The 22,361-nt window shown below is 49.3% G+C and overlaps 4 protein-coding genes and 1 long non-coding RNA gene across 12 annotated transcripts in view; 4 read left to right on the top strand and 1 right to left on the bottom strand.

Annotated features, from left to right (window-relative positions):
• arhgap21a (Rho GTPase activating protein 21a) overlaps positions 1-9,811 on the top strand; it is a 77,264-nt gene extending 67,453 nt beyond the window's left edge. For all 7 annotated transcript variants that reach the window (XM_086150828.1, XM_086150829.1, XM_086150827.1 and 4 more), the window contains 8 exons: positions 820-898; positions 1,032-1,105; positions 1,203-1,292; positions 1,372-1,497; positions 1,594-1,635; positions 3,223-3,328; positions 5,459-5,490; positions 6,830-9,811. In XM_086150828.1, coding sequence (XP_086006954.1) covers positions 820-898; positions 1,032-1,105; positions 1,203-1,292; positions 1,372-1,497; positions 1,594-1,635; positions 3,223-3,328; positions 5,459-5,490; positions 6,830-8,425 — 2,145 coding nt within the window. In that variant the 3' untranslated portion in view covers positions 8,426-9,811. The remainder of the gene's footprint in view (positions 1-819; positions 899-1,031; positions 1,106-1,202; positions 1,293-1,371; positions 1,498-1,593; positions 1,636-3,222; positions 3,329-5,458; positions 5,491-6,829) is intronic.
• On the bottom strand, positions 7,474-12,156 carry LOC147231759 (uncharacterized). Its single transcript, XR_015106492.1, has 2 exons — positions 12,070-12,156; positions 7,474-10,939 (listed from the first exon to the last, which is right to left on the bottom strand). It is a non-coding gene; the product is annotated as an uncharacterized LOC147231759 (long non-coding RNA).
• Positions 10,904-15,361, top strand: apodb (apolipoprotein Db). Of its 2 annotated transcripts, none has more exons than XM_086150831.1 (5): positions 10,904-10,955; positions 12,826-12,944; positions 13,016-13,137; positions 14,383-14,468; positions 14,977-15,359. In XM_086150831.1, exons 2-5 carry the CDS (start codon positions 12,834-12,836, stop codon positions 15,207-15,209), a joined length of 552 nt encoding a protein of 183 aa, XP_086006957.1. In that variant the 5' UTR covers positions 10,904-10,955; positions 12,826-12,833; the 3' UTR covers positions 15,210-15,359. The 2 variants fall into 2 exon arrangements, with proteins under 2 accessions (XP_086006957.1, XP_086006958.1); XM_086150832.1 differs by lacking the exon at positions 10,904-10,955 and adding an exon at positions 12,307-12,331 and having other exon boundaries at positions 14,977-15,361.
• A 1,592-nt stretch (positions 15,362-16,953) lies between these two features.
• On the top strand, positions 16,954-18,480 carry otos (otospiralin). Its single transcript, XM_086150315.1, has 4 exons — positions 16,954-17,042; positions 17,183-17,249; positions 17,743-17,766; positions 18,036-18,480. The coding sequence occupies exons 2-4, from the start codon at positions 17,192-17,194 to the stop codon at positions 18,221-18,223; spliced, it is 270 nt and encodes an 89-aa protein (XP_086006441.1). The 5' UTR covers positions 16,954-17,042; positions 17,183-17,191; the 3' UTR covers positions 18,224-18,480.
• A 117-nt stretch (positions 18,481-18,597) lies between these two features.
• Positions 18,598-21,921, top strand: cops9 (COP9 signalosome subunit 9). The gene is made up of 3 exons (XM_086150314.1): positions 18,598-18,748; positions 20,040-20,112; positions 21,760-21,921. The coding sequence occupies exons 1-3, from the start codon at positions 18,686-18,688 to the stop codon at positions 21,795-21,797; spliced, it is 174 nt and encodes a 57-aa protein (XP_086006440.1). The 5' UTR covers positions 18,598-18,685; the 3' UTR covers positions 21,798-21,921.
• Positions 21,922-22,361: the final 440 nt, after the last annotated feature.

The raw sequence follows: 22,361 nt of genomic DNA, 5'->3' as shown, positions 1-22,361 counted from the left end.
CTCTTTACACAGTTGTGCTGACAACAAAATCACACAAAAATGATCAATGGAAATCAATTGTATCAACCCATGGAGGTCTGGATAAGAATCACACTCAAAATTAAAGTGTAAAAACAAACTCCGGGCTGATCCAACTTTGATGTAATGTCCTTAAAACAAGTCAAAATGAATCTGTGTTGCTTCCTGAGTGGACACTATGATTTCACAGAAGTGTGATTGACTTGGAGTTACATTGTGTTGTTCAAGTGTTCCCTTTATTTTTTTGAGCAGTATATTTAAACGCAGTACTATGTAAAGTATTAATTCTAAACCAGTCTACTCTCTGTGACCTCCATTCCAGCTGCTGGAAATCTTTTTGTATCTTTTCTAATTTTATGTAAGGTGACCTTTGGTTTAGAACAGCAATCAGAAATAATATTATTATTATTATTGTTGTTGTTAATGGTAATATTAGTATTTGCATAATCATTATTATTGTTATTATTATAATTATATTTATGATTGTTGATATTATCATTATCATCAGTAGTAGAATTAGCATCCTCTTGATTATTATTATGCAAACACCCTTATCCACTTCTGTTCACTCCACAGATCACTTTCACTTTTTCATGTTCTAATACTTTACCGCTGTATGTTTTTTTATGTTCTTTATATTTTAGTTTTTTATGGAGCCACTTCTGTGTCCAAGTCAGATTTCAAAATGAATCTCAATTTTTGGAAGTTAGTTTATGTAGTTAGACTACTGTTAGTCTCCGCTTTCAAATGATCGACGTATAAAAACTGATTTTGGATGAAATATAATTCACCGTCTTCCAGAAATGGAGGGACTTGAACGTGATCAGCAGCCTGCTCAAGTCCTTCTTCCGGAAGCTTCCAGAGCCTCTGTTCACCAACGGTAGGTGGTTTTTTTTCCAAGGATCCTCCACACCGTACCCATTCCTCCAATCGGAAGGTCAGCGCTTTCGATTCCCGTCACCTAAGAAGAGACCAGCTCCTGGTCAATTTTGATTATTTCTTCTTACCCTCAGATAAGTACACGGACTTCATCGAGGCGAACCGGATAGACGACCCCGTGGAGAGGCTGAAGGTCATCCGGAGGCTGGTGAGTGACCTTCGCCCCTCCTTTTCCCTTAGCTCCGCCCCCCCCCCGCCGTCTGCACGCCGCTCCTCTGACACTCCTCCCCTTCCGTGTTCCGCAGCTTCACGAGTTGCCGGAGCACCACTACGAAACGCTCAAGTTCCTGTCGGCTCACCTGAAAACCGTGGCTGAAAACTCGGAGAAGAACAAGGCAAGCGGCTCGGCCGGCGCTCTTCGCTAAGAATAACGACGACGATGAGAAGAACTAATAACCGCTTCGTCCGCTCTAGATGGAGCCGAGGAACCTGGCCATCGTCTTCGGCCCCACTCTGGTGCGCACCACGGAGGACAACATGACCCACATGGTGACCCACATGCCCGACCAGTACAGGATCGTGGAGACCTTGATTCAAAACGTGAGGAGAAAATACGTTGACGTTTTTAACATCAAGATTTTCCTTCAAAATATTCACACGGCGTTCTTAAACGGAGATACTTGTGTCGCCTTACAGTACGACTGGTTCTTCACTGAAGACGGCAACGGAGAACCGGTGGTAGGTTGACCTCTACCGCATTCAGATGCTTTTATTTTTCTCTTGATCTGGTGTAAATGTTGTATATACAATAGAAGAGCAGAAGAAGAAGCCCTTTCCTTGGTCCCATCGGTGACCTTTGACCTCTGCTTTTAACACATGAATGAACCCTGAGCGGAAGGCAGCCTGGGGCGCGGGTCGGGGGGGTCGGAGCCTCGCTCAACGCCACGTTGGCCGAGAAAACCGGAAGCAGCAGGGCGGGAGATTACATTACATTACATTACATTACATTACATTACATTACATTACATTGCATTTAGCAGACGATTTTATCCAAAGCGACTTACAATAGAGGACATAGGGACTGCAAATACACTTGCAAATACACGATGCACAGGAAATATACAGAACAGTAAGCTTGGGTTAGTGAGTTTTTTTTGTTTTGTTTTGTTTTTTTTGACAAAGACATACACAAACGTACACACAAACACACTGCGTAGCCTAACTTGCTGCCTAACCTGATCTGGGGCATCAGCGCAGTAAAAAGTCCTGAAAGAGAAAAGTTTTTACCTGTTTCTTGAAGGTTGAGATAGATGATGCTAGTCTTGTTGCTTCTGGAAGTTTGTTCCACCACTGAGGTAGTAGAACTGAGAACAGTTTTGCCTGAGATCGCTTAGAGCGAGCAAAAGGTACTGCTAGAAGGTTTGTATTAGAGGAACGCAGCTCTCTGCCGGGAGCATAAGGTCTTATCATTTCGTTCAGCTGTTCCTGAGGTGGTTTTGAATGCCAGGGTCAGGGCCTTGTGCTTGATCCTGGCAGCTACTGGTAGCCAGTGCAACTGGATGAACAGAGGATGTGGAGGAAGATGTGGAGGTTATCTTTAGGAGAGAGGAGGAAGGAGTCCAGCAGAGGGACGGCTCGATGTTCTAGAGATAAAGTCACACTAAGATGGTTTAGACGTGGACAGAGGAGGGATGGAGAAGATCTGGGTAGAAGGAGGCCGAGGTTGGAGGTCCAGAGGAGGATCGGAGAGCAGGTTTATGGATGGATGTTGGGAAGACAGGGAGGAAGGAGGAAGAAGGTGATTGGAGGTGGAGACCCTGAAAGGAGCAGCCCAAAAAAGGAGAAGAGGCCTTAAGATAAGATAAGATAAGATAAGATAAGAACAACTTTATTAATCCCGAAGGAAATTGTTGTGCCAGAGTTACAGAAAATATAACAGTAATAAATAATAAAAAGAAAAAAGCAGAATTAGAAATAAAAACAAACTATAAACTATAAAGTGCCTCAGTGAAACTATAAAGTGTCTTAGTAAACAAGTGATAAAGCTATAAGTGTCTTAGTAACAAGTGAGGTAAGGAGTGCACAATAGTATGATAAAAGGAAAAATTGTAGCGTAGCTGTTATGAAATGAAATATTGCACAGTTCTGAATATTGCACAACTTGGTGTCTAAACGTCCTGGTGGAGGTCCTGCTGTTTCTTCTCCTCTTTGAGCATCCTGTCCTGCATCCTCTTATCTCCATCCAACCTCTATCCAGAATAGCGTGCGGCTCCTCAGGCTGCACCAAAGTGTCAAAGTAACCTTCTCCCCATTGGTGCTCTTCAGACGGCGTCTCAGGAGGAGAGTGCCGTGGAGTCCCAGCCGGTGCCCAACATCGACCACCTGCTCACCAACATCGGCCGCACGGGGGCGTCTCAGGGCGAAGTGTCAGGTAACAGCCTGCTCTGCGGCGGGCCGGCGTCTCTCCTCCCCTTTCACTGCTTAGATGTCGCTGATGAGGATGAGCGGCCGCTCCTCATCCCTCAGATAGACGCCGGCGTCGGCGGGCCGTTTGTCTGCGCCTGAAAGGGACGCGGCGGATTGTCAATGCTTTTCATTTGTTCTTCCTTCCCCGCTTTACTTGCGCTAACCTTTTTAGAAAAAAATAACCCCCCCCCTCCCCCTCTTCCCGTCAACTGTGCCTCTAACACGCCATGTTCTCTCCCGCTTCGGAAAGCAGATGTGTTTACAGTGAAAGGCGACCTCTGATTCCTCTGTCTCTAGTGAGGCTCTGTCGGGTGTCCTAGAGGCTTTCCCAGCATTCACACATACTGATCTTGACACAGGCGAAGTGGGAGGAGTCTATCACGCCGTGATGTCACTGCTGGACTCTGTAATGTCCGTGATGGACAGCTGGGACTGTAGGAAGAAGGAGGATTGTTGCCCTGAGTGTAGCTGCCTAGTCTGCAGGAACCCGCAGTTGTTGTGAGCCCCCGAGACAAAGAGAACAGAGAGAAATCCCGACAAAAAAAACAAAAAACAAAACAGAAAGCGAGGTGGAAGACGAGCAGCTACACGGTACTGTGTGTGTGTGTGTGTGTGTGTGTGTGTGTGTTTCGGGTGGAGGGGAGTTTCTGTCAGTTCATACGGGGCCGGTGCTTCTGTCCGGAAGCCTCTCAGCTGTCTCTCCTCACTGTCTCGCAAGCCTGCCCACGGGAGAGACGGCATGGTATGGTTCCTCCATCTCCGGAGTGTGCGCCTGTGCCGTCATCTGCATCGCAGGAGGCGCACAGGGGGGCTCTGCTCGCGCTCACGCTAATCCGCAACCGGCGTCCTCCGTCCTCTCGGTGCAGCCAGCCCCTCTGTGACCCCCCCGTCACCTCCCCTTCCCCCCCCCCCTCCTCCGGTTCTTTTTGTTTTTTTGGTCTCCTCCATAGCCGTCTCAGTCATCTCCATGTCATCGTTGTCACGGCCGCTCATGTTGCCACGTGCCGCCTCCGTCACTTCCGCCCCACCGCGCCGCGGGAATCGCTCGCTTTCGAAAACGCAGTTTTTCCGCAAAAACGTCTTCTGTCCGCTCGGGATTTCCAGCCTTTGGGAAACGCAGGCGCTTCCATCGGCTGACGGCCCTGTTTCCCGGAGGCGACGGGGGTAATATCGCTCACTCGGTTAGAAAAAACACACTCCTCGAAAGGGGTGACCGGGCGGATAACGGCCCGATATTGTGTCTGATCCGCCTGTAGGGCCTTTAGGCCTGCATCGTGAAGGCCTTTTCTTAAAAACTTTTGTTATCAGTGCTTTCTGGGCAGTAGGGTCTCAACCATCGCAGAGGGATGCTTCAATCCGTGCATGTGTTTTTTTTTTGTTTTTTTTTTTACAATCATACCCTGACTTTCCCAAATAAAAACACAAATTCCAGGGCTGAATGTCGAATTCCCGACACGGAAATAGACTTTGAATCCCCCAGACCGGGTACATTAGTCGTGTTAGCAGCAGCTTTTCCAGAATGCCACGGGAAACAATATGTGGATTAAAAACACGGTTCAGCTGCGATACGCTGATTCCTGCTGCGCCTTGCCGTCACGTTTGCAGGTGAAACCAGCAAAGTGAAGGGAATAATAAGACCCTTTAGTTCGCTGCCGCACGTAAACTGCGAACAATCCCACTTTTCTCACCCCGGTGAATCGGCTCATTATGCTTCTTATCATAAATATATTGTGATGCCTTTGCACCTGACGGCCACTTCGAATCCATCCAAGCGTCCTCCTCGGTTTGCATGGCACCCAGAATCCAGCCGTCACACTGCTGTCGTTGAGAACACTGGATTGTGCACGCACACACACACACACACGCACAATGTGTTTCCTGTGTATCCCCTGTCACTGTGCCCGGGAGAGAACGTGGCCCGAGTGTAACGCCGCACACCTCTGACCTGCAGCATGGCCTGCCGCCGCCCGTCGCTGTGCTCACCGCTGTCCATCCCGGCGTCTCCACCCTCCACCCCCTCCATCAACATCTGTCGTGTTCCTCCACCCGCGGCTTCATCCGTCTAACTCGCCACCTCTCTTCTCTTTCCCTGCAGATTCACCCACAAGTGACTCGGCTAAGTCAAAGGTGAGTGTGTGTGTGTGTATGTGTGTGTTTTCCTGGTGTTTCTACAGTATAATGATGGCAGGCAGGTGAGGTTCAAGAACAACTCCATCTTCATTAGCATCAGACATTAGCATTGTATCTCACTCTCCTCTAGTGGGTTGGACGATATCATATGAAGAACATCAGCAGATAAACAGTATCTTTGGTTGGGGGCAACTATTGGCCAGAGATAGATGGATGGATGGATGGATGGATGGATGGATAGATGGATGGATGGATAGATAGATGGATAGATAGATAGATGGATAGATAGATAGATGGATAGATAGATAGATAGATGGATAGATAGATAGATGGATAGATAGATAGATAGATATACAAAGTGGGATGGATATGTGTATATATACATACATGTATATGCAGAATTGCATATGTATATATATATAAATGAGATGATATAAAATGTATATATGCACTGAATGAGATGGATATATAAAAAAAAAATATATATAAGGGGTGTGATGGATATTGAGAATGAGACAGGTATGTACGGTACGACTGTCCTGAAAAGCAGCAAAGCTTCACCTCGGATGTTCAAATCCTGTGAGGAGCCGTCGACGTGTGTGGAGCTCAGCGTGACAGGGAGGTCCGCGAGAAGGAGGTCTGTTCAAATCCCGGAGGAGGACATTTACATTTCACTTCGATCTGACTTTGAGACGTCCCAAAGTCAGACAAACATTGCAGAAGATCTTAGGGAGGAAGATCCATCAACGTGGACGGTTCTTAACGTCGATGTGATTCTTTTGTTTCCTCCTCCTAAGCCCTCACTGCTTTCGGGGTCATTTCATGCACTCGTAAGTTAAAGTTGGATTGGACTCACCGTTTGGGCTGGTGGTGAGTCCATGAGATGGATGTGAAAGATGGTTGCGCAGCGGCAGGATAGCATGAGAGAGAAGTGAGATGCGGTGTGGGATATTCAGAGGTGCGGCACGAAGGTCATCCGGCGGGCCGCGGCCTTTTACCGCCATCTTAAATGTGGAGGTCGGAAGGAGCCGTAGAAGCAGGTTCATCCCGTCACCGCTCCGCCGCCACCTGCCCGCTCGCCGTCATCTCCGGCTTCAGACCCGACGCTCCATCAGGGATGCGCCCGTTCGCGCCGCTGCTGCCGCTGTTCTGGCTTCTTGCTCGAAGGCTAGCATGAATGCGATGGCGCGCTCCCTGTTGACGACCCTTGTTAATGTTCCTCTCTCCTTCCACTTCTCCTGTTAGTGATGCTTCACGGGAGCAGGTGGAGTACAGACTAAAGTTCTCAGACAGGGATTCGCTCGGCGCTCCATAAACACCCGCTTCTTCTCTGCAGGGTTCCTGGGGCTCAGGGAAGGACCAGTGCAGCAGAGAGCTCCTGGTCTCCTCAATCTTTGCTGCAGCCAGCCGCAAAAGAAAGAAGTCGAAGGAGAAGCCGCAGCCTAGCAGCTCGGACGACGATCTGGATGCCGTCTTTTCCAAGAAGGAAATCCCGGGTCTGAAGGCGAACCAGCAAAGCGAGCGCCGGCCGAGCGCCAACGTAAAGCAACCGGTTCACGTGGAGGAGAGGAAGGAGAACGGGAGGACCGTGGAGCTGACGCCCAAAACCAGGAGGAGCTCCTCCTTCAAGAAGGCCGCTTCCCCTCAGCAGCGTTCTCCGGCCGCCTCCCCGAACCTGCCAGGCCGTCCCGGCGTCTCCTACCGGCCTTCTCAGGTGAAGTCTTCCTCGTCGGATCCGCCGTCCCAGCCGGAGGAAAACACCTCGGACCTCGGGACCATGAGCTCCGGAGCTTCTGCGCTGCGGTCTTGCCCGAAAAAACGGACGTCGGGAGCTTCCCCCGACCCGCCGGCGGCCGCCAGCCCCGGTCCGGCGTCCGGACTGTCCGCCGGCGCCGAGGTGAGCTCCATCACCTCGGACTACTCCACCACGTCCTCCATCACCTTCTTGACGGGGGCGGAGTCCAGCGCGCTCAGTCCGGAGCTCCAGGGAGGCGAGGAGGCCGACGACGAACGCAGCGAGCTCATCAGCGAGGGACGGCCCATGGAGACGGACAGCGAGAGCGACTTCCCCGTGTTCGCCCCGGGGGGTCGCGACAGCCAGTCCACGCCCCGCTCGGAGCAGAGCCACGAGAAGAACCGAGAACGGGGCGGCGACACCCCCAAAATGGAGGCGCGGCGCCTCTTCCCCTCGCAGAGGATGATCGAGTGCGACACCCTCTCCAGAAGGTGGTCCCTGAAACAGAAGACCGACAGCGACTCGTCGGCGGAGGGCGTCGCCGGCAGCGAGGGCCGGACCGAGTCCTCCAAGAGGTTGTCTCGCGTGCTGGAGGTGATGAAGAAGGGCCGGTCCACCGGGAGCCTCGGCTCCTCGTGCCGCGGCGAGTCGGAGCGTCCCGAGCCGGCGTGGCACCTGAAGATCACGGAGCGGCTGAAGTTCAGGCTGCGCTCGTCCGCCGACGACATGTTCGCCCAAAAGAACCGCGGCGCCGACGCCCGCGGTAAGAAGAACAACATCCGGCGCCGGCACACCATGGGCGGCCAGAGGGACTTCGCCGCTCTGGCCGTCATCAACGACTGGCGGGAGCAGGGCGGCGCCGACCAGGCGGCCGAGCTCTCGGCTCTGGACCGCCTCAAGCCCAGGTGCTCCTCTCAGGACTTCTCCTTCCGGGACTGGATCACCAGGGAGCGCTGCAGGGGCTCCGAGTCCGGCGCCGAGGCGGCGCCCAGGGCCGTGCCGGAGGACGACCGCGACGAGGCTCGGGACGCCGCTACCGGAAGCCCCCCTCCCGCGGCGGCGCAGCCTCCCGCCGGAGAACATCTGAACGGGAGCGGCCTTCAGAACAAAAGCAGGTCCTCGCTCGGGGCGGACGCCCACCCGCATAAACTCTCCGGAGCACACGTGGTCCGATCCAGGTTCTACCAGTATCTGTGAAACTGCAAGAATGGTCCGCTGTCTTGAGGACAAACATGAATGGGTGAATGTGTGAATGTGGGTATTTTAGCGAAGGTTACTGCACAATATTTTTTCTACAAAGTATACTTTATGTATCTACTGTAAATACGTGTACAGCTGCAGGATTGTTACTGGAATAACGCTAAAGAGATGTTTTGTTTTTTTTGTGGCCATACTGGAACAGAAGGACACCAACGGTCTTCCTTCCCGCGAGATCGAACCCCACGAAAACATGAATGTGACCCCGGCGACACACGCGGACTTTACTCGCCATGAAGAAACCTTTAGCTCCTCGGTAGGTCCTCCTGAGGAACCGTGGATTAGATCTTCTCATTGTAAGCAGTTTGAAGAATGTATAACCCTTCCCCATCCGGACTCACCATAGTTGACGTGACGGTATTGTCATCTTCGGAGCAGAGAGAGTGTGAGTGTGTGTGTGTATGTGTGTGTGTGTGTGTGTGTGTGTGTGCTGGCCTGTACTTGAAGAACGTTGGTAACCTGAGGGCTGCTCCCTGAGCCGCACGCTGTGGAGAACGTCGTCTCCGTCACGGCGACCGGACGTCAGCTCCGGGATTATTATAGTTTTATCAAATAAAGACCGAAGACCGTGATGGGATGGAATGCTCGGTCCGGAGGGTCTGAGCTCCAGACCTGGCCCGTCGTCGTCGTCGTCCAAAAAGTACTCGTAGATAAGGAGTTGTTTTTCTCTTCGGTTCAAAAAAAGTGCCTCTTCTTTTCCTCTTTAAACTGTTTTTAAGGATAGAGAAGGAATCCAGACATGATGTGTTGGAAGAGGTGGTGCGGCAGGTAGAACTTCCAGCCAGAAGGTCCCCGCTTGGATTCCCACAGGGTTCCTTTCTGTGTGGAGCCTCGCATGTTCTCCCCGTGTCTGAGTGGGGTTCCTCAGGGTTCTCCGGGTTCCTCCCACAGTCCAAACACATGCAGGAGGTCCACTGGAGACCCTATGTTATCCAGATGTGTGAATGAGAGGGTGAATGGTTGGACGTCTCTGTATGTGGCCCTGTGATTGGTCCAGGGTGACCCCCCCCCCCCCCCCCCCCCCATGACCCTGACTGCAGGATAAGCGGTTTAGATTACCAATGAATGAATGAGTACACTAGAAGAGCGGGTCCTTGCAGGCATTCCATCAGATTTGGTGTATTTCGGGTTCTCTGCGGTTCCAGTCCACCTCCTGCTGTGGAAGCCAGCGGGTGCATGAAGTCCCACCGGGGGAGCGGACCTCTGAGCCCGCAGGAGACCCAGAGTCTCTGGGACAGCGAACGTCTCACCCGTGTACAGCAGAAGATGCTCTGCAAAGCCCTTCCTCAGAAACACTGGAAATAAATATTCTTTATTTGACCGCCACGTCTGCTTGGTCTCATTGTCCCGCAGCCGCCGGGAGCAAGTACTTCTTCTTGTACCGTGGAATAAAATACAACTAAGTACATTTTTTTTTTATTTTGTAAGATCCTGAAAATAATCCAATAAATGGCAAATGGATGGAATAATTCTGTCTCAGCTTTGATATTCCAGCCCGAGAGTCCGCTTGTTGATGCCAAACTGTCCGGGACGTTCGGTGAAGAATCATCTGCTCAGAGAAGATGAGGGTCGGAGATCTTCATTAGCAATAATTAAATATTGTGTCTTATTCATTTGTTTTTTTCAATTGTGATTTAATTCAAGTGTTGCAGGACTGGAGCTTTGAGACAGTGGTGTGACAGAGGAGGTCCAGGTGGAGGTGGAGGAGCATCAAGGTGACTTGTTCACCTTGGTGATGGACAGATGAGGTCAGACAGGAACCTCCGAGAACCCTGATGTTTGCAAATGACGCTGATGTGCAGTGAGAGCAGGGAGCAGGTGGAGGAACATCTAGAGAGGTGGACCCATGAGTGTGAGTGAACCCAGGGAGAACCGTGAAGCTACGGGGAGTGGAGATGACGTTTAAGTCCCGAGGTTCATCGGTGGAGAAGAGGTGGAGGAACGTGTGCGAGCGGGATGGAACGGCCGGAGAAAAGATTCGGCCAGAAGGAAAGCGAAAGCGTAGGATGCGGAGGTGAAAAGCAGCCATGTTTTGGAGACCCTTGAGGAGAAGATAGGAGGCGGAGGCCATCAGAAGGACAGCGGGGTTAGATGTTCGGGACATGGACAGGAGAGGGAGATGGTCTGGCGCCATCGAGTGGCCGCCGAAGTAACACACACACTTCAACGGCGGGAAAGCGATGAGAGCAGATGTCAGAGGTCAGCACCTTTTGTGAGAACGTCCCTGAATGTGAAGCCGTGAGCGTCGGGACAATGACGACTTCTTCTGGTGCAGAGGAGCGGGACGGGTGAAGATCCTCCCGCCGGGCGTCAATCCTCACCATTGTGCGTTGGAATGTGCACATGATGACAATCGCTTCTCACGGCGGCCTCGTGTCGCCGCGGCGACGTCACGGCGGAGGCCCCGCCCGCCAGCGGCGTACGATCGGGATCGTCTGTACGCACCTGGAGAGCCTGGAAGACACCTGAGGTAAGAGCTTCGGCCGCTTGGCTCTTCATACATACAGTACACGTTTGTGTGTTTAGGTTAAAGGGCTGTGTGTACTATTATGTAAATACTGTCTGTGTGTGTGTATGTGTGTGTGTGTGTGTGTTACTCTGCAATACTGAGTATTGCAATACTGATCAGTAGACCAACTATCATTCAAATATTGACGTATGTAAGAAAAAAATCTTCCTTCCATACATATATATATACATATATATTCACATATATATTCACATCCATATATATGCATATATTGTTTACCGCAGAGAAAACCAAGATGTGGATCTGAGGGTTTTGAGACAGTGTGACGAGCTGTTGAAATTCGGTTTTAAAAAAATGATACATCCAGCTAATACGGCGTAATTTCCCGACTTTAAGCCGCTACTTTTTTCACACGATTTGAACACTGCGGCTTGAACACTGTTACTGCTAATTTATGGATTTTTTTGAGGGTGCTAACGAGCTTCAAGGCTAAAACATTTTGCTTAGTCACATCGGAACAATGAAATTACCGTGAAATTCTGACGCTGTTCAATGCCAACACTGAAGAAGACCAATTTAATTGTTTTAGTGCGCAGGAGGGAGACGAAGATAGCGATCACTGATCGATCGGATGGATGGACCTTTACTTGAGTTATTTCTTTTTCATCTGTTCACTGTTCAGAAAAAAAGTACATATTTGTGGATGTTACCGTTATGTATTAAATTAAAAGTAAAAAAAAAATTATTTGTAAATATCTCATGTTACAACGTGGACACCTGAAACTTACAGAAAAGTGCAGCCTCTCTATGTACACACATATTTATGTCGTCATTTTTAGCCGGTGTGGCTTATATTCAGATGCGCGCAACAATTTAAATACAATTACTGAGTATCCCTCCTCCGCTTACTTAACTTTTTAAAAACATGTTTGTTTTTATTTCCTCCCACTCATAAAGCCATGCATGAAATAGTCCAATTTCCACCGTTTGGTGTTGCTTAAACAGGAATTAGTTTCTCTAATATGAACCTGATAACACCAGATGTCTATTCATCTGATTATTTTACTTGGAAGCACTTCCCCGTGCAATATTTCTCCCTGAATCGAAGTATTACCTTGATGTTTGGACGTTCCCCACGCGGCTGTGCGGCGGTGGAATGTGACACCGGGAGAACCGGCGTGTCAGCACAGAGCAGGGCGTCCACCCGCAAAACCTGCGGCCGATCTGCCGCGGCGTTTATTCTCAGCCGCACGCTTGACTGCCTCCAAGTTCATTGGACAAACCGGTCCGGCCTCGGGAGAAACATGAGCCGGTCACGTTGCCGAGCGACTTTCTGAGTTCTTCACTGACCTATCACTGAGTTGAGTTATTATTGTGTAAGTAATGAGTTATTACTGAGTTATTATTGACTTACTTTTTAGCGTTATTATTGAGTTACTACTGAGTTATTATTGATTTGTGATTGAGGTAAGAACTGAATCTCTTCTGAGTTACTCTTGAGCTATGATTGTCGAGTTATTATCGTGTTATTACCGAGTTATTGCTGTGTTATTACCGAGTTATAACTCAAAAGGTCGCCACTCTTGGGGGTTGTTTCTTCATCCAATGCCGCTCTGTCCAGACCGGGATGTTGTTATTGAGATTTGAGAAATAAAAAGAAAACACGGTAGGTTGGTGGTTTGATTCCCTCCTGCCCACGTGCCGGAGTGTCCCGGGGAGCCACTGAAACCCCAGTCGCCCCCGACGGTCTGGTTAGCGCCTAGCATGGCAGCTTTGCATCTTATTCAAACATCTCTGACAGTTCTAACTGATTGTTCCAGAGCTTCAAGGATCTTTCCCGGTCTCCAAAAATCTTTGTTCCTCTCCTCAGTTTGCAGGATGTCCCCCGCCTACCTTCTGCTGCTGATGCTGCCCGCGGCCTCGGCCCAGACTTACCACTGGGGGCCCTGCCCGACCCCCAAAGTCCAGCCCAACTTCAACCTCCAGGAGGTAACACGGGCTCCTCTCCGCCTAGCGGGAACTCTTCCACGGCTGAAGATCAATAACCGCTCCGTCCACAGTACCTGGGCAAGTGGTACGAGATCTGGAAGCTCCCGGCCTCCTTCGAGAGAGGGAAGTGCATCGAGGCCAACTACGCCCTGAGGAGGGACGGAACCATCCGGGTCCTCAACTCCCAGTTCTAGTGAGTATCAGGGTACCTTGTTGAGATACTTGAGTCCACCTCTACTATCAGTGACGCGATGTATATGCCGAAGTGTATGTTCTCCAACCTCGAGTCCCGTGCTCACCATGGGAGCTCTTAGCAGCTCCAGGAAGCTTTTGGGAACCAGGCTGTTTCTTGGTGCATTCAGGCAGCAGAGGAACCAGGAACCGCGGGCTTTCGGCTCACGGGTCCATCTTAGCTCCTACTCCGAGGCAGGGTCTTCTTACAGCTGCCTGGTGATCGGTGAAACTCATGGTCCGCGCCCATTAGCAGATAGCGCTTGCGTAGCGTCTTTGTGCGCCGGGTGTGACTGCTTAACAAGTGGAATCGCACAAATCAGGCCAATTCATGAATCTGGATTAATCAATGTTGACAATCGTGATATTATTCTGATTGTTTGACATCACTGGTCCTCCTTCAAAACAAGATGGTTTGTTTCATTCATCCAGTGAAATGAATTTCAATCTTCTTCATCTTCTTCTCCTTCCGGCTTTTCCCTCCAGGGGTCGCCACGGCAAATCGACCTTCTCCAACCCTATTCTCTGTATCCTCCTCTCTCACACCAACTACCTTCACATCCTCTCTCACTACATCCATAAATCTTCTCTTGGTCTTCCTCTAGACCTCCTGCCTGGCAGCTCCAATTCTAGCATCCGTCTACCAAAACATCTAACATGTGCCGTCCCTCTGATAGACTCATTCCTGATCCTATCCATCCTGGTGACTCCCAAAGAGAACCTCAGCATCTTTATCTCTGCGACCTCCAGCTTTGCCCCCTGTCTTTTCGTCACTGTAACAGTTTCGAGTCCATACTGCTCTCCCCACTTCTTGTACACCTTTCCTTTCATTCTGGCCGATAGTCTTCTATCACATAGTACCCCTGACACTTTTTCTTTACCCATCCCGACCTGCTCGAACCCATTTCTCCATCTCTTTTCCACACTATCCGTTGCTCTGGGCTGTTGACCCCGAGTACTTCAAAGTTTAGTTTATCTCCTGAAGCCTCCAGAGGTTTCGCTATACCGTCAGCGGGCTTTGGATATTCCGTGGTGTCCAATGGCCTCCTTCTTCTCTGGGCCACCCTGGTGGCCCTCAGACACCGTTGGACTTGTGGATGTTGCGTAATCGGAGTTTTGATCGGCATTCTTTCGGGCCCAGAGATGAAGATACCGTCATGCGTGAGATGCCGGTTGGTTACCGTGACTCTGTGTCTGTGTGACTCAGCAAAGAGAAGACGAGGACGGCAGAAGGTACAGCGGTGGTCCACGACCCACGAGAGCCGGCCAAGATCGGAGTCAGCTTCTCTTACTGTAAGTTTCTATTTCTAAGTCCTCTGAAGAAACGACCTTCGACGGCGACTCCGTTAATAAAAATGTGAAGGATTAAATTGGATTTCGGGAGGAAGCGGGACAGACTCGGTCTGAGGTTCTCCGTCAGGAACGACGCACACTGAATGATTAAGATCTGGTGATCCTGAGGCAGCTGCCTCCACGCATGCGTCACGACTCTGACAAGGAGCTTCTGTCCGCGGAGACCTTGAAGTAACGTCGCGATTTACGCCGGAACGTGCAGATGTCGGCTCAAGTCCGGGTCCCGGTCCTGCACGGATCTCATGCCCGGAGTCATGAATAGACACGGAACCCTGGATGCTCTTGTGTGCTCCTCGCAGCTCAAGGGTCTCCGGTGACTCGTACAGGGGATTCAGGGTTCAGCATTAGGGTTCAGGGTTGATGTCTTCACAGGTGGGCCTGTTGCAGGCCAAATCATCTACCCTGTCCTTTGCTCTGACCCTCTCTTTCCATGTGACCTTTGCACCAGTTACCCCTTACAGCCCTTACTGGATCCTGACCACGGACTACACCAGCCTGTCGGTGGTCTACTCCTGCACCGACATCCTGCGCATATTCCGGGTGGAGTACGCCTGGATCCTTGGCCGCTCGCGCTTCCTACCCCCGGAGACCGTCCGCTACGCCGAGGAGCTGCTGACGGCCGAGGGGATCGACCTGACCAGGATGACGGCCACGGACCAGACCGGCTGCAAGGATGACTAGAGAACCCCAGCCCTCCTTCCAGACCCTCATAGCAGGTCGATCTCACCATTATACAAGCGACCCTGCGGATCCCTCTCCTCATCACGGCAACCTTTCTGCTGAATCTTAACCAAATACATACATTTGCATCTCAGTGCTGTGGCTCTTCTTTCTTTGCTCATCAAAAACACAAAGATGAGGTCAGGTAAGGTCAGGCGACATAAGATGAAGGGTGGAGGTGCAGTGGTTAGAGCTTCTGCCTCACAGCAGAAGGTCCCTGTTTGGGCTCCCTCAGGAAGGCCTTTGTGTGTGGAGTTTCCATGTTTTCCCCATGTCTGCTAGGGTTCCTCCAGGTTCTCCGGGTTCCTCCTGCAGTCCAAACACATGCAGGAGGTTTAGTGGAGACCCTACATCAGTGGTGGGCACTGACTTTTAAAAGCTGACAAATGGGCCGGGTCGACACAAGATACGATACACAAAAAAAAATGCGTTTGTTCACAGTACATATCGGACTCGTCTTACATTTGTCTGAACATTGTCCGACATTTGCTTTGAAAATAAAACCAGCCTGGTTTTGAAGGCTCTGACATTTGCTCGCATTTCACGCACAAACTGGTTTTTACCTCGTTGCTCGACGTCCGGCTCATTCACGTGTGTCAGTATGTCCACAGTAAAGGCTAAATCACAGAGCCAATCTGTGTCATTCAGCTCAGGAAAATTCTCAGGTGTTCTGAAGCAGCTCCAAAAATGAAATAATCTCCTGTTTGAGCTCCGACATTCATTGATCCGATCATTCACTCATTCACACCAAATAGGAATTCTGTACCAATCTTTGGCGGGCCGGATTCAAAAGACCAACGGGCCGGATGTGGCCCGCGGGCCGTAGTTTGCCCGCCCCTGCCCTAAATTGTCTAGACATGTGGATGACAGGGTGAATGGCCGTGATTGGCCGATCTGGCCAAGTCGCAGCCAGGATAGGCAGTGATAACCAGTGAATTTCCTGCGGTGGAACAGCGCCCCCTGCTGGCTGCACTGCTCCTGCTGCTGCAGCTCCGTGTGCCACACGGACCGCCAAGCCTTTTCTCGCTTAGCTGCACCCACAGCCTCAGATCCAAGTCTGTCGGCTGGTGAAGCGTTTGGGGAAGGTGAACACAGTGAACGCACCCAAATCTGACACAAACTGGTTTTAACCCCTGATGTGTGTTTGTATGTGTGTGTGTGTGTGTGTGTGTGTGTGTCGCCGCAAAAAAACAGCAGATGTGGACACAACACACACCACAGTGTACACACCGCCTTCTCTGTGTGTTTTTTATACATTTTTTGACAAGCACTGAACTGCTATTATCGGAAAATGAACAATGCAAATAAAATAATTCAGAATTCCGGTGCCAGCTGGAATGCCAACAAACTTCTCCCAAACTTTCCAAAAGGCATTTGTCCAATGTAACTTTTTTTTTTTTCGGGACAGTTATAGTTTGTGGACCCTGTTCTGCTTGTTGATGCCCGTAATCCAGCAAGATTGTTTAGGAGGTCACATCTAGTAAATATAAACAGAAGAAGCTTTTACAAATATGTAGAATAACCCAGTATCAGCCAAATGGACCTGTCAGGTGAAAGACTGAATATTTCTTGAATATTTCGGGAGTGTGCGTATATTCTTGTGTGTCTGTGTGCGTGCTTGCGTGCATGTGTGTACGTGAGCGTGTGTGCGTGAGCGTGTGTGTGTGTGTGTGTGTGTGTGTGGTGGAGGTCCACTCGCCTGTCCCACACTGAGCCCCTCACACCACACACCGCCGTGGAGCAGCAGATGAACAGCATCACCTCCTCTGCAGGACTTCAGCAGAGCTTTGGCAGGTAAGGAGACACCAGCCCGGCTCCACTCCTGCTAAATTACACAGATTCACTCTCAAAAATGCATTGTTTTTATTATAATTACTTTTCCATCTTTTAGACTTTAAGGGGGCTTTAATCGGTACATTTTTTTGTTTCTGCAGGAGAGCAGGATGAAGTGTTTGGTTTGGCTCGGTGTGTTCCTCTGCATCTTTGCATCTCGACTCAACGGTGAGTCTCTCAAATCATACATTCCTTTTTGTTATTTCCTCGAGGGCAAAGCCAATGTGTTGTGACGCCGTCGAACGCGCGCAGGGTGATTAACCATATCTACAAAGTGGCCGAGAATCTCGAGCGATTCCCAAATTTCTCATCTATGAGAGTGCGTTTGTGTGTGCACACTGCACACTCACAAAGGGGACTCTGTCCGACCCTGAATTCCTGCAGGTTCAGACCGTGTGAGTGTGTGTGTATGTGAGCGAGTGTGCGTGTGTGTGTGTGTGTGTGTGTTTACTCTTGTCACTGGTCGGTGAAATTATTTCGAGCCGCAGGCTGGTAACCTGAAATCCAGTGGGAGGAACCTCGCTCTCCAGTGTTCCCTGCATGAATCCTGTCTTTGTTTGTGGGCCTGCTCGGAATGCTTGCAGACGTTAATTTTGTTTTCTCTCTTCCTCTCCCTCTCTCGCTCTCTTCCTCCCCCTCACCCTCCTCCTCTTCCTCACAGAGGCCAGAGTCATCCCAGAAGGAGGTACTGTAACCGCTGGACACATTAATATGCCCCGACAAAACCAAAAACACGGCTTTTTAAATAAAAACGAGTGGACCGATTGGTCGCCTGTGGAAGTGTAGATTTGAACCTGTGAAAATATTATTCCAAGCAAGAAACGCTCACGTTCACTCCTGCTCCCCGCAGTTGTTCGGTATCAAGATATTTACGGTCAGATAGAAACATCGCGAACGACCGACATTGTTTTTTGGAAAGTAACAGGCTGATTTACGCCACGTCCCGCATTTCAGTGCCGTACGATGAGCCCCCGGCCGTCCCCTACTGGCCGTACTCCACCTCCGACTTCTGGAACTACGTGGAGTACTTCAGGTCCATCGGGGCCTACAACCACATCAACGAAATGGCCCGAGCTTTCTTCGCTCACCAGCACCTCGGAGACACGCTGGGGTACGAAACCAACGCGGGACACGAGCACTGAGGAGGCCGAATCACAAGCAGAAATGTCCTGGGGTTTGTTTTTGTCCAGATTAAGTATAAAGGGAGACGAGTGAGTTGAAGCCGGGGGTCGGGGGGAGGAAGAATCAGGGGATTTGAATGTTGTGTCATAAAGGGATGGAGTGAAAATACACTTTCTTGGAATGAACAATAGTACTGTGTGTTATAGTGCAGCCAAACACCTAGAGAGTTAGTAGAGAAAATAGCCTAGGATTGTGCAATATGCCGAAAAATAAATAAAATGTTTCCAAAATGCAGTGATGTCTATACAATTATTTAAAACCGGACCATATCCTGAATTGTTGTTTCATTAGAGGCGGAACCTTCGGTGGCTGCAGATTCACTCCGGAAGATTTAGCTGCTGCACCCGCTGTGTTTTGGTCCTCACCGCTAAGCTAGTTCGGATCCCGGAGGAACTTCTCTGGCATTTTCCCCCTGAAACACCATGAAGCCGGCGGTAGACGAAATGTTTCCCGAGGGCGCCGGTCCCTACGTGGACCTGGATGAGGTTTGTCGATCAGTTTCTGCTAAAGTGTCCGCGTTTTCAATTTTAATCCTCCGAACTGCTAGCTAGCTAACATTAGCTAGCTAACATTAGCTCGCTAAAGTTAGGTAGCACCGTGTTTGTCACTCAGAATATGCGAAGTATTCGCTTACTCGGTAGTGTATCAAGTATTATTGGCCTTATTTTCTTTTAGATTCAATGTTTCAAAGAATTTTCCGACCATAGGTATTTCAATTCCCGTAACTTGAAACTTCTAAGCTGTAAAGCAGGCGGATAATTTTAAGTGCCGAGGGTCATACAGCAGTTGGGAAGGTGGAGAAGCAGGTCGGAACGAGTGGAGGAAAGACTGTTAGCCAGAAGGAAAGGAAAGGAAAGGAAAGGCGGAGAAGAAGCCACGGCGTCTGCTTTGGAGACACTGAGGCGAAAACAGGAGGAAGAGCTGGATGGTGCAGAGATGAAGGAGTGGGGGTTCCTCTTTGGGAGCGAGGAGGATGGAGAGGATCAGGAAGGATCCTTCAGAGGGACAGCACATGGTAGATGTTCTGGAGATGAAGTGTCGCTGAGATGGTTTGGACATCAACAGAGGAGGGATGGAAAGGATCTACGTACAAAGATGCCGAGGTTTGAGCTGGAGGTTGGAGGAAGACCAGAGAGGTGGACGAGAGGGTTAGATGGAGTCTGAGGATGATGGGTATATTTATATCAACATAGTCACTACTGGAGCAGATGATATCCATGCAGCTGTACAACTTTCATACTTCAGGTTCAGACGTCTGTCAGAATCAGAAATACTCTCCCGATCCTGGAGGGAATCGAGTGTTCTCAGTTGCATAAAACAGTAAAGAAATCGAAATAGGTAAAATAAGCTAAAACAGAAATGAATAGTTATATGTAAAGACACAACAAGTGTAACTATATGTCAGGGTTCGGGAAGCTTTTTGACTGGGAGAGCCGTGAAAGCCATAGCGCAGATCCAAATGCAAATTCCTCTGTCCACGCAGCCCGGAGTGCACGATAATCATCATCTTTTTTTTCCTTTTCGCCATCTTTTCCGTTTTGAGGGTTGACGTGGATAAACTAGTTGGCTATCTGACACTGTCACCAGAAGAGCCACATATGGCTCGCGAGCCATAGGTTCCCGACCGCTGCTATATGGGTTCTCCAACTACATCTTCCCTAACAACCAAGGGTTTCCACTGGGTTGCGAATGAACAATGATCCTGCCGTCCCAACTCGGCCCGTCGGGAACCATTTGTTTCTCTTGACTTTCTGTTGACTTGCTGTGTGCTGGCAGGCAGGGGGCAGCAGCGGCCTGCTGATGGACCTGGCGGCAAATGAAAAGGCAGTTCACTCGGATTTCTTCAACGGTAAGCAGAGTTTTCCACTCCTTTCCGCTACGCGTAAAAAGAGAAGTATCCAACATCGGCTGAATCAGATATCATCTACTACTAGAACGAGGTGACCCTGAAACATCCTCATGTTTTGTTCCAGGCTAACAACGGGGATTTTACCCTTCGACGGGCTTGTTGATAGAGTTTGTGGACGTGAACGTTTGTACAGACATGCACCTTAATGACACGAATACCCTTAAGTGTATCCTTATGTGTATCTTAAGTGAGATAGGAGCTGGATTGCGTAGATCATTTTAATTTAATTGGTTCATAAAAACATAACAAAGGTGCCAAAAATATTGAGATGAGTTTGATCGGTGGGGGAAGTCGGCACTCGCTCATTCAGGAGGAGACGGAAAAGACGGGAACGTCAATTGCCCGTAACTAAAGGTTTATTAGAAACATTTCTTCAAGCATAAAGTCGGTGAAATCCCCCTGTTTGTATCATAATCTTCCAAATGTTTAATACGTCTCTCTGAGGGTTGGGGAGGCGTCTTATCAGTATATGGTTTTTGATAGAAAATATGAAATTGTAATATTGTTTTTCACGGTTTGGTTCTGCATGAGGTGTCAAACAAGCTTTTATCACTCCACCGCTTTGTGTTTTCACATTAACCTTCAAAATTCCTGAGGTTTCCCCTTCAAAAAAGGAATCAGGAATATGTGTGCAAGCGCACGGATTGGAGGACACACACACACACACACACACACACATAGAAAAAACACCAAGCTAATCTGTTTTCCGTCTTGCAGCACTAGCTGCAGGCAAAACAATTTTGGCTCAGCAGCACACGGCCTACAATGAAAAGAGCTGATTGTTAAAACAAGGGAGTCGTAAGAGGGCCGAGGAGGAGGAGTAGGAGGAGGACCATGGTAAAGTCAGTTTATAGCTGCTGTCAGACGGAAACTCAGCAGGACTCTCTGCCAGTCAGCTGCATTAAACACACACACACACACATCAGGGTTGTTAACACCACTAATACAGATGTTCTGTGAATTCCCTGCAACCTCTTTGCAGAGTTAGTCATATCTCAATATGACATATATATATATATATATATATATATATATATGTGTGTGTGTGGGGGGGGGGGGATTAATTGTACAAAGGCTCTTCATGCTTGGAGAGCATGGCAATCCCGTAGAGGCGTCTAGTGAGCACTCAAGGACAAAAAAAAAAAAAACGCAATCTGTTCATATAATGAATTATAAATGTGCATATGGAAATTGAAAGTCAAGATTACTCTCAATCAACATAGATTATAATGTTCAAATGACATGAAATTAACTTGTGTTCAAGGCATGTCTGTTGATTCGCAGCGAGGAGAAAAATCTCTTTTTATCTCACATTTCAAGTGATAATTGCACGTGAAGTTGGATGAGTTGTTGGTTGGAGCAGTCAAAGGTTTTGTGAGGAGCAAATGGCACCAGAAACTGTTAATAAACCTGGCATTTTAGCAGGCACATCCTCCGCTTTAAGAATAAAAAGTCAAATTTCCGTCTCCGTCATTGCCATTTTAGGTTTTCCTAGTTTTCACCAGATCGTCAAACTCTTGAATTAATTCCTGTCTTGTTCTTTTGTTTCCTCTTGGCTCCACGCGGCCGGTCCTCCTCCACGCTCAGATTTCGAAGACCTGTTCGATGACGACGACCTGCAGTGACGGAGGAACCCCGACACCTGTATCTTCCTGTGAATATGTACATAAATAACGTGGACGGGCCTGTTATTCCCTCCCGGCCGCCCAGCTGAAATAAAGCCCTTGATTGTTTTCCGAAAAGTGTGTCGGCTAACCAGGTGTGGGTGAATTCTGTGAATCCCTTGCATTCCAGCGCCGGAGAAAATTATGAGTATGGTTTTGGGGCTGTCGTGTTTGAATCTGCTCGTGGCCCGATTGTAGGTTTTGCGGGCTCGACGGAACACCTGTTGGGAAAACGTAATTACATACAAGATGGCGTGTTCATGCGAGCGCCACACTGGCCCAGGACGGGGGCCGGCGGAGAGCAGAACACGTGGAAATACGATTAAATATAGTGGAGAGGTTGTGAATCGAAGGGGCCAGGAAGCGATGCAGGTACATGTCTCATATCTGGAGATGCATCAGAACGATGTTATTTGTTCCAAGGGACGTTAGACATCCCTCACAAGACCCCGTTTTTAGACGGCAGTTATTCATCCGAATCCAATAATCCACAAATAAAAAGACATCCCTCTCTCCTTATCTCAA

This window comes from Fistularia commersonii, chromosome 8 (assembly GCF_037954325.1).
Source record: "Fistularia commersonii isolate RoL2024-O1a breed Wild chromosome 8, RoL_Fcom_v1.0, whole genome shotgun sequence".
In the NCBI taxonomy this organism is placed as follows: domain Eukaryota; kingdom Metazoa; phylum Chordata; class Actinopteri; order Syngnathiformes; family Fistulariidae; genus Fistularia; species Fistularia commersonii.
This window is presented reverse-complemented; position numbering and strand designations above follow the sequence as displayed.

What these genes read in the sequence shown, in the direction of transcription:
- otos (XM_086150315.1), top strand. Translation starts at nt 17,192, where the DNA reads ATGAAGTGTTTGGTTTGGCTCGGTGTGTTCCTCTGCATCTTTGCATCT. An exon ending in CTTTGCATCTCGACTCAACG is followed by an intron (nt 17,250 to 17,742) that starts GTGAGTCTCTCA and finishes TCTTCCTCACAG; the next exon opens with AGGCCAGAGTCATCCCAGAA. An exon ending in CAGAGTCATCCCAGAAGGAG is followed by an intron (nt 17,767 to 18,035) that starts GTACTGTAACCG and finishes CCCGCATTTCAG; the next exon opens with TGCCGTACGATGAGCCCCCG.
- cops9 (XM_086150314.1), top strand. Translation starts at nt 18,686, where the DNA reads ATGAAGCCGGCGGTAGACGAAATGTTTCCCGAGGGCGCCGGTCCCTAC. An exon ending in CCTACGTGGACCTGGATGAG is followed by an intron (nt 18,749 to 20,039) that starts GTTTGTCGATCA and finishes GTGTGCTGGCAG; the next exon opens with GCAGGGGGCAGCAGCGGCCT. An exon ending in TCACTCGGATTTCTTCAACG is followed by an intron (nt 20,113 to 21,759) that starts GTAAGCAGAGTT and finishes CTCCACGCTCAG; the next exon opens with ATTTCGAAGACCTGTTCGAT.
- apodb (XM_086150832.1), top strand. Translation starts at nt 12,834, where the DNA reads ATGTCCCCCGCCTACCTTCTGCTGCTGATGCTGCCCGCGGCCTCGGCC. An exon ending in CCAACTTCAACCTCCAGGAG is followed by an intron (nt 12,945 to 13,015) that starts GTAACACGGGCT and finishes CTCCGTCCACAG; the next exon opens with TACCTGGGCAAGTGGTACGA. An exon ending in GTCCTCAACTCCCAGTTCTA is followed by an intron (nt 13,138 to 14,382) that starts GTGAGTATCAGG and finishes TGTGTGACTCAG; the next exon opens with CAAAGAGAAGACGAGGACGG.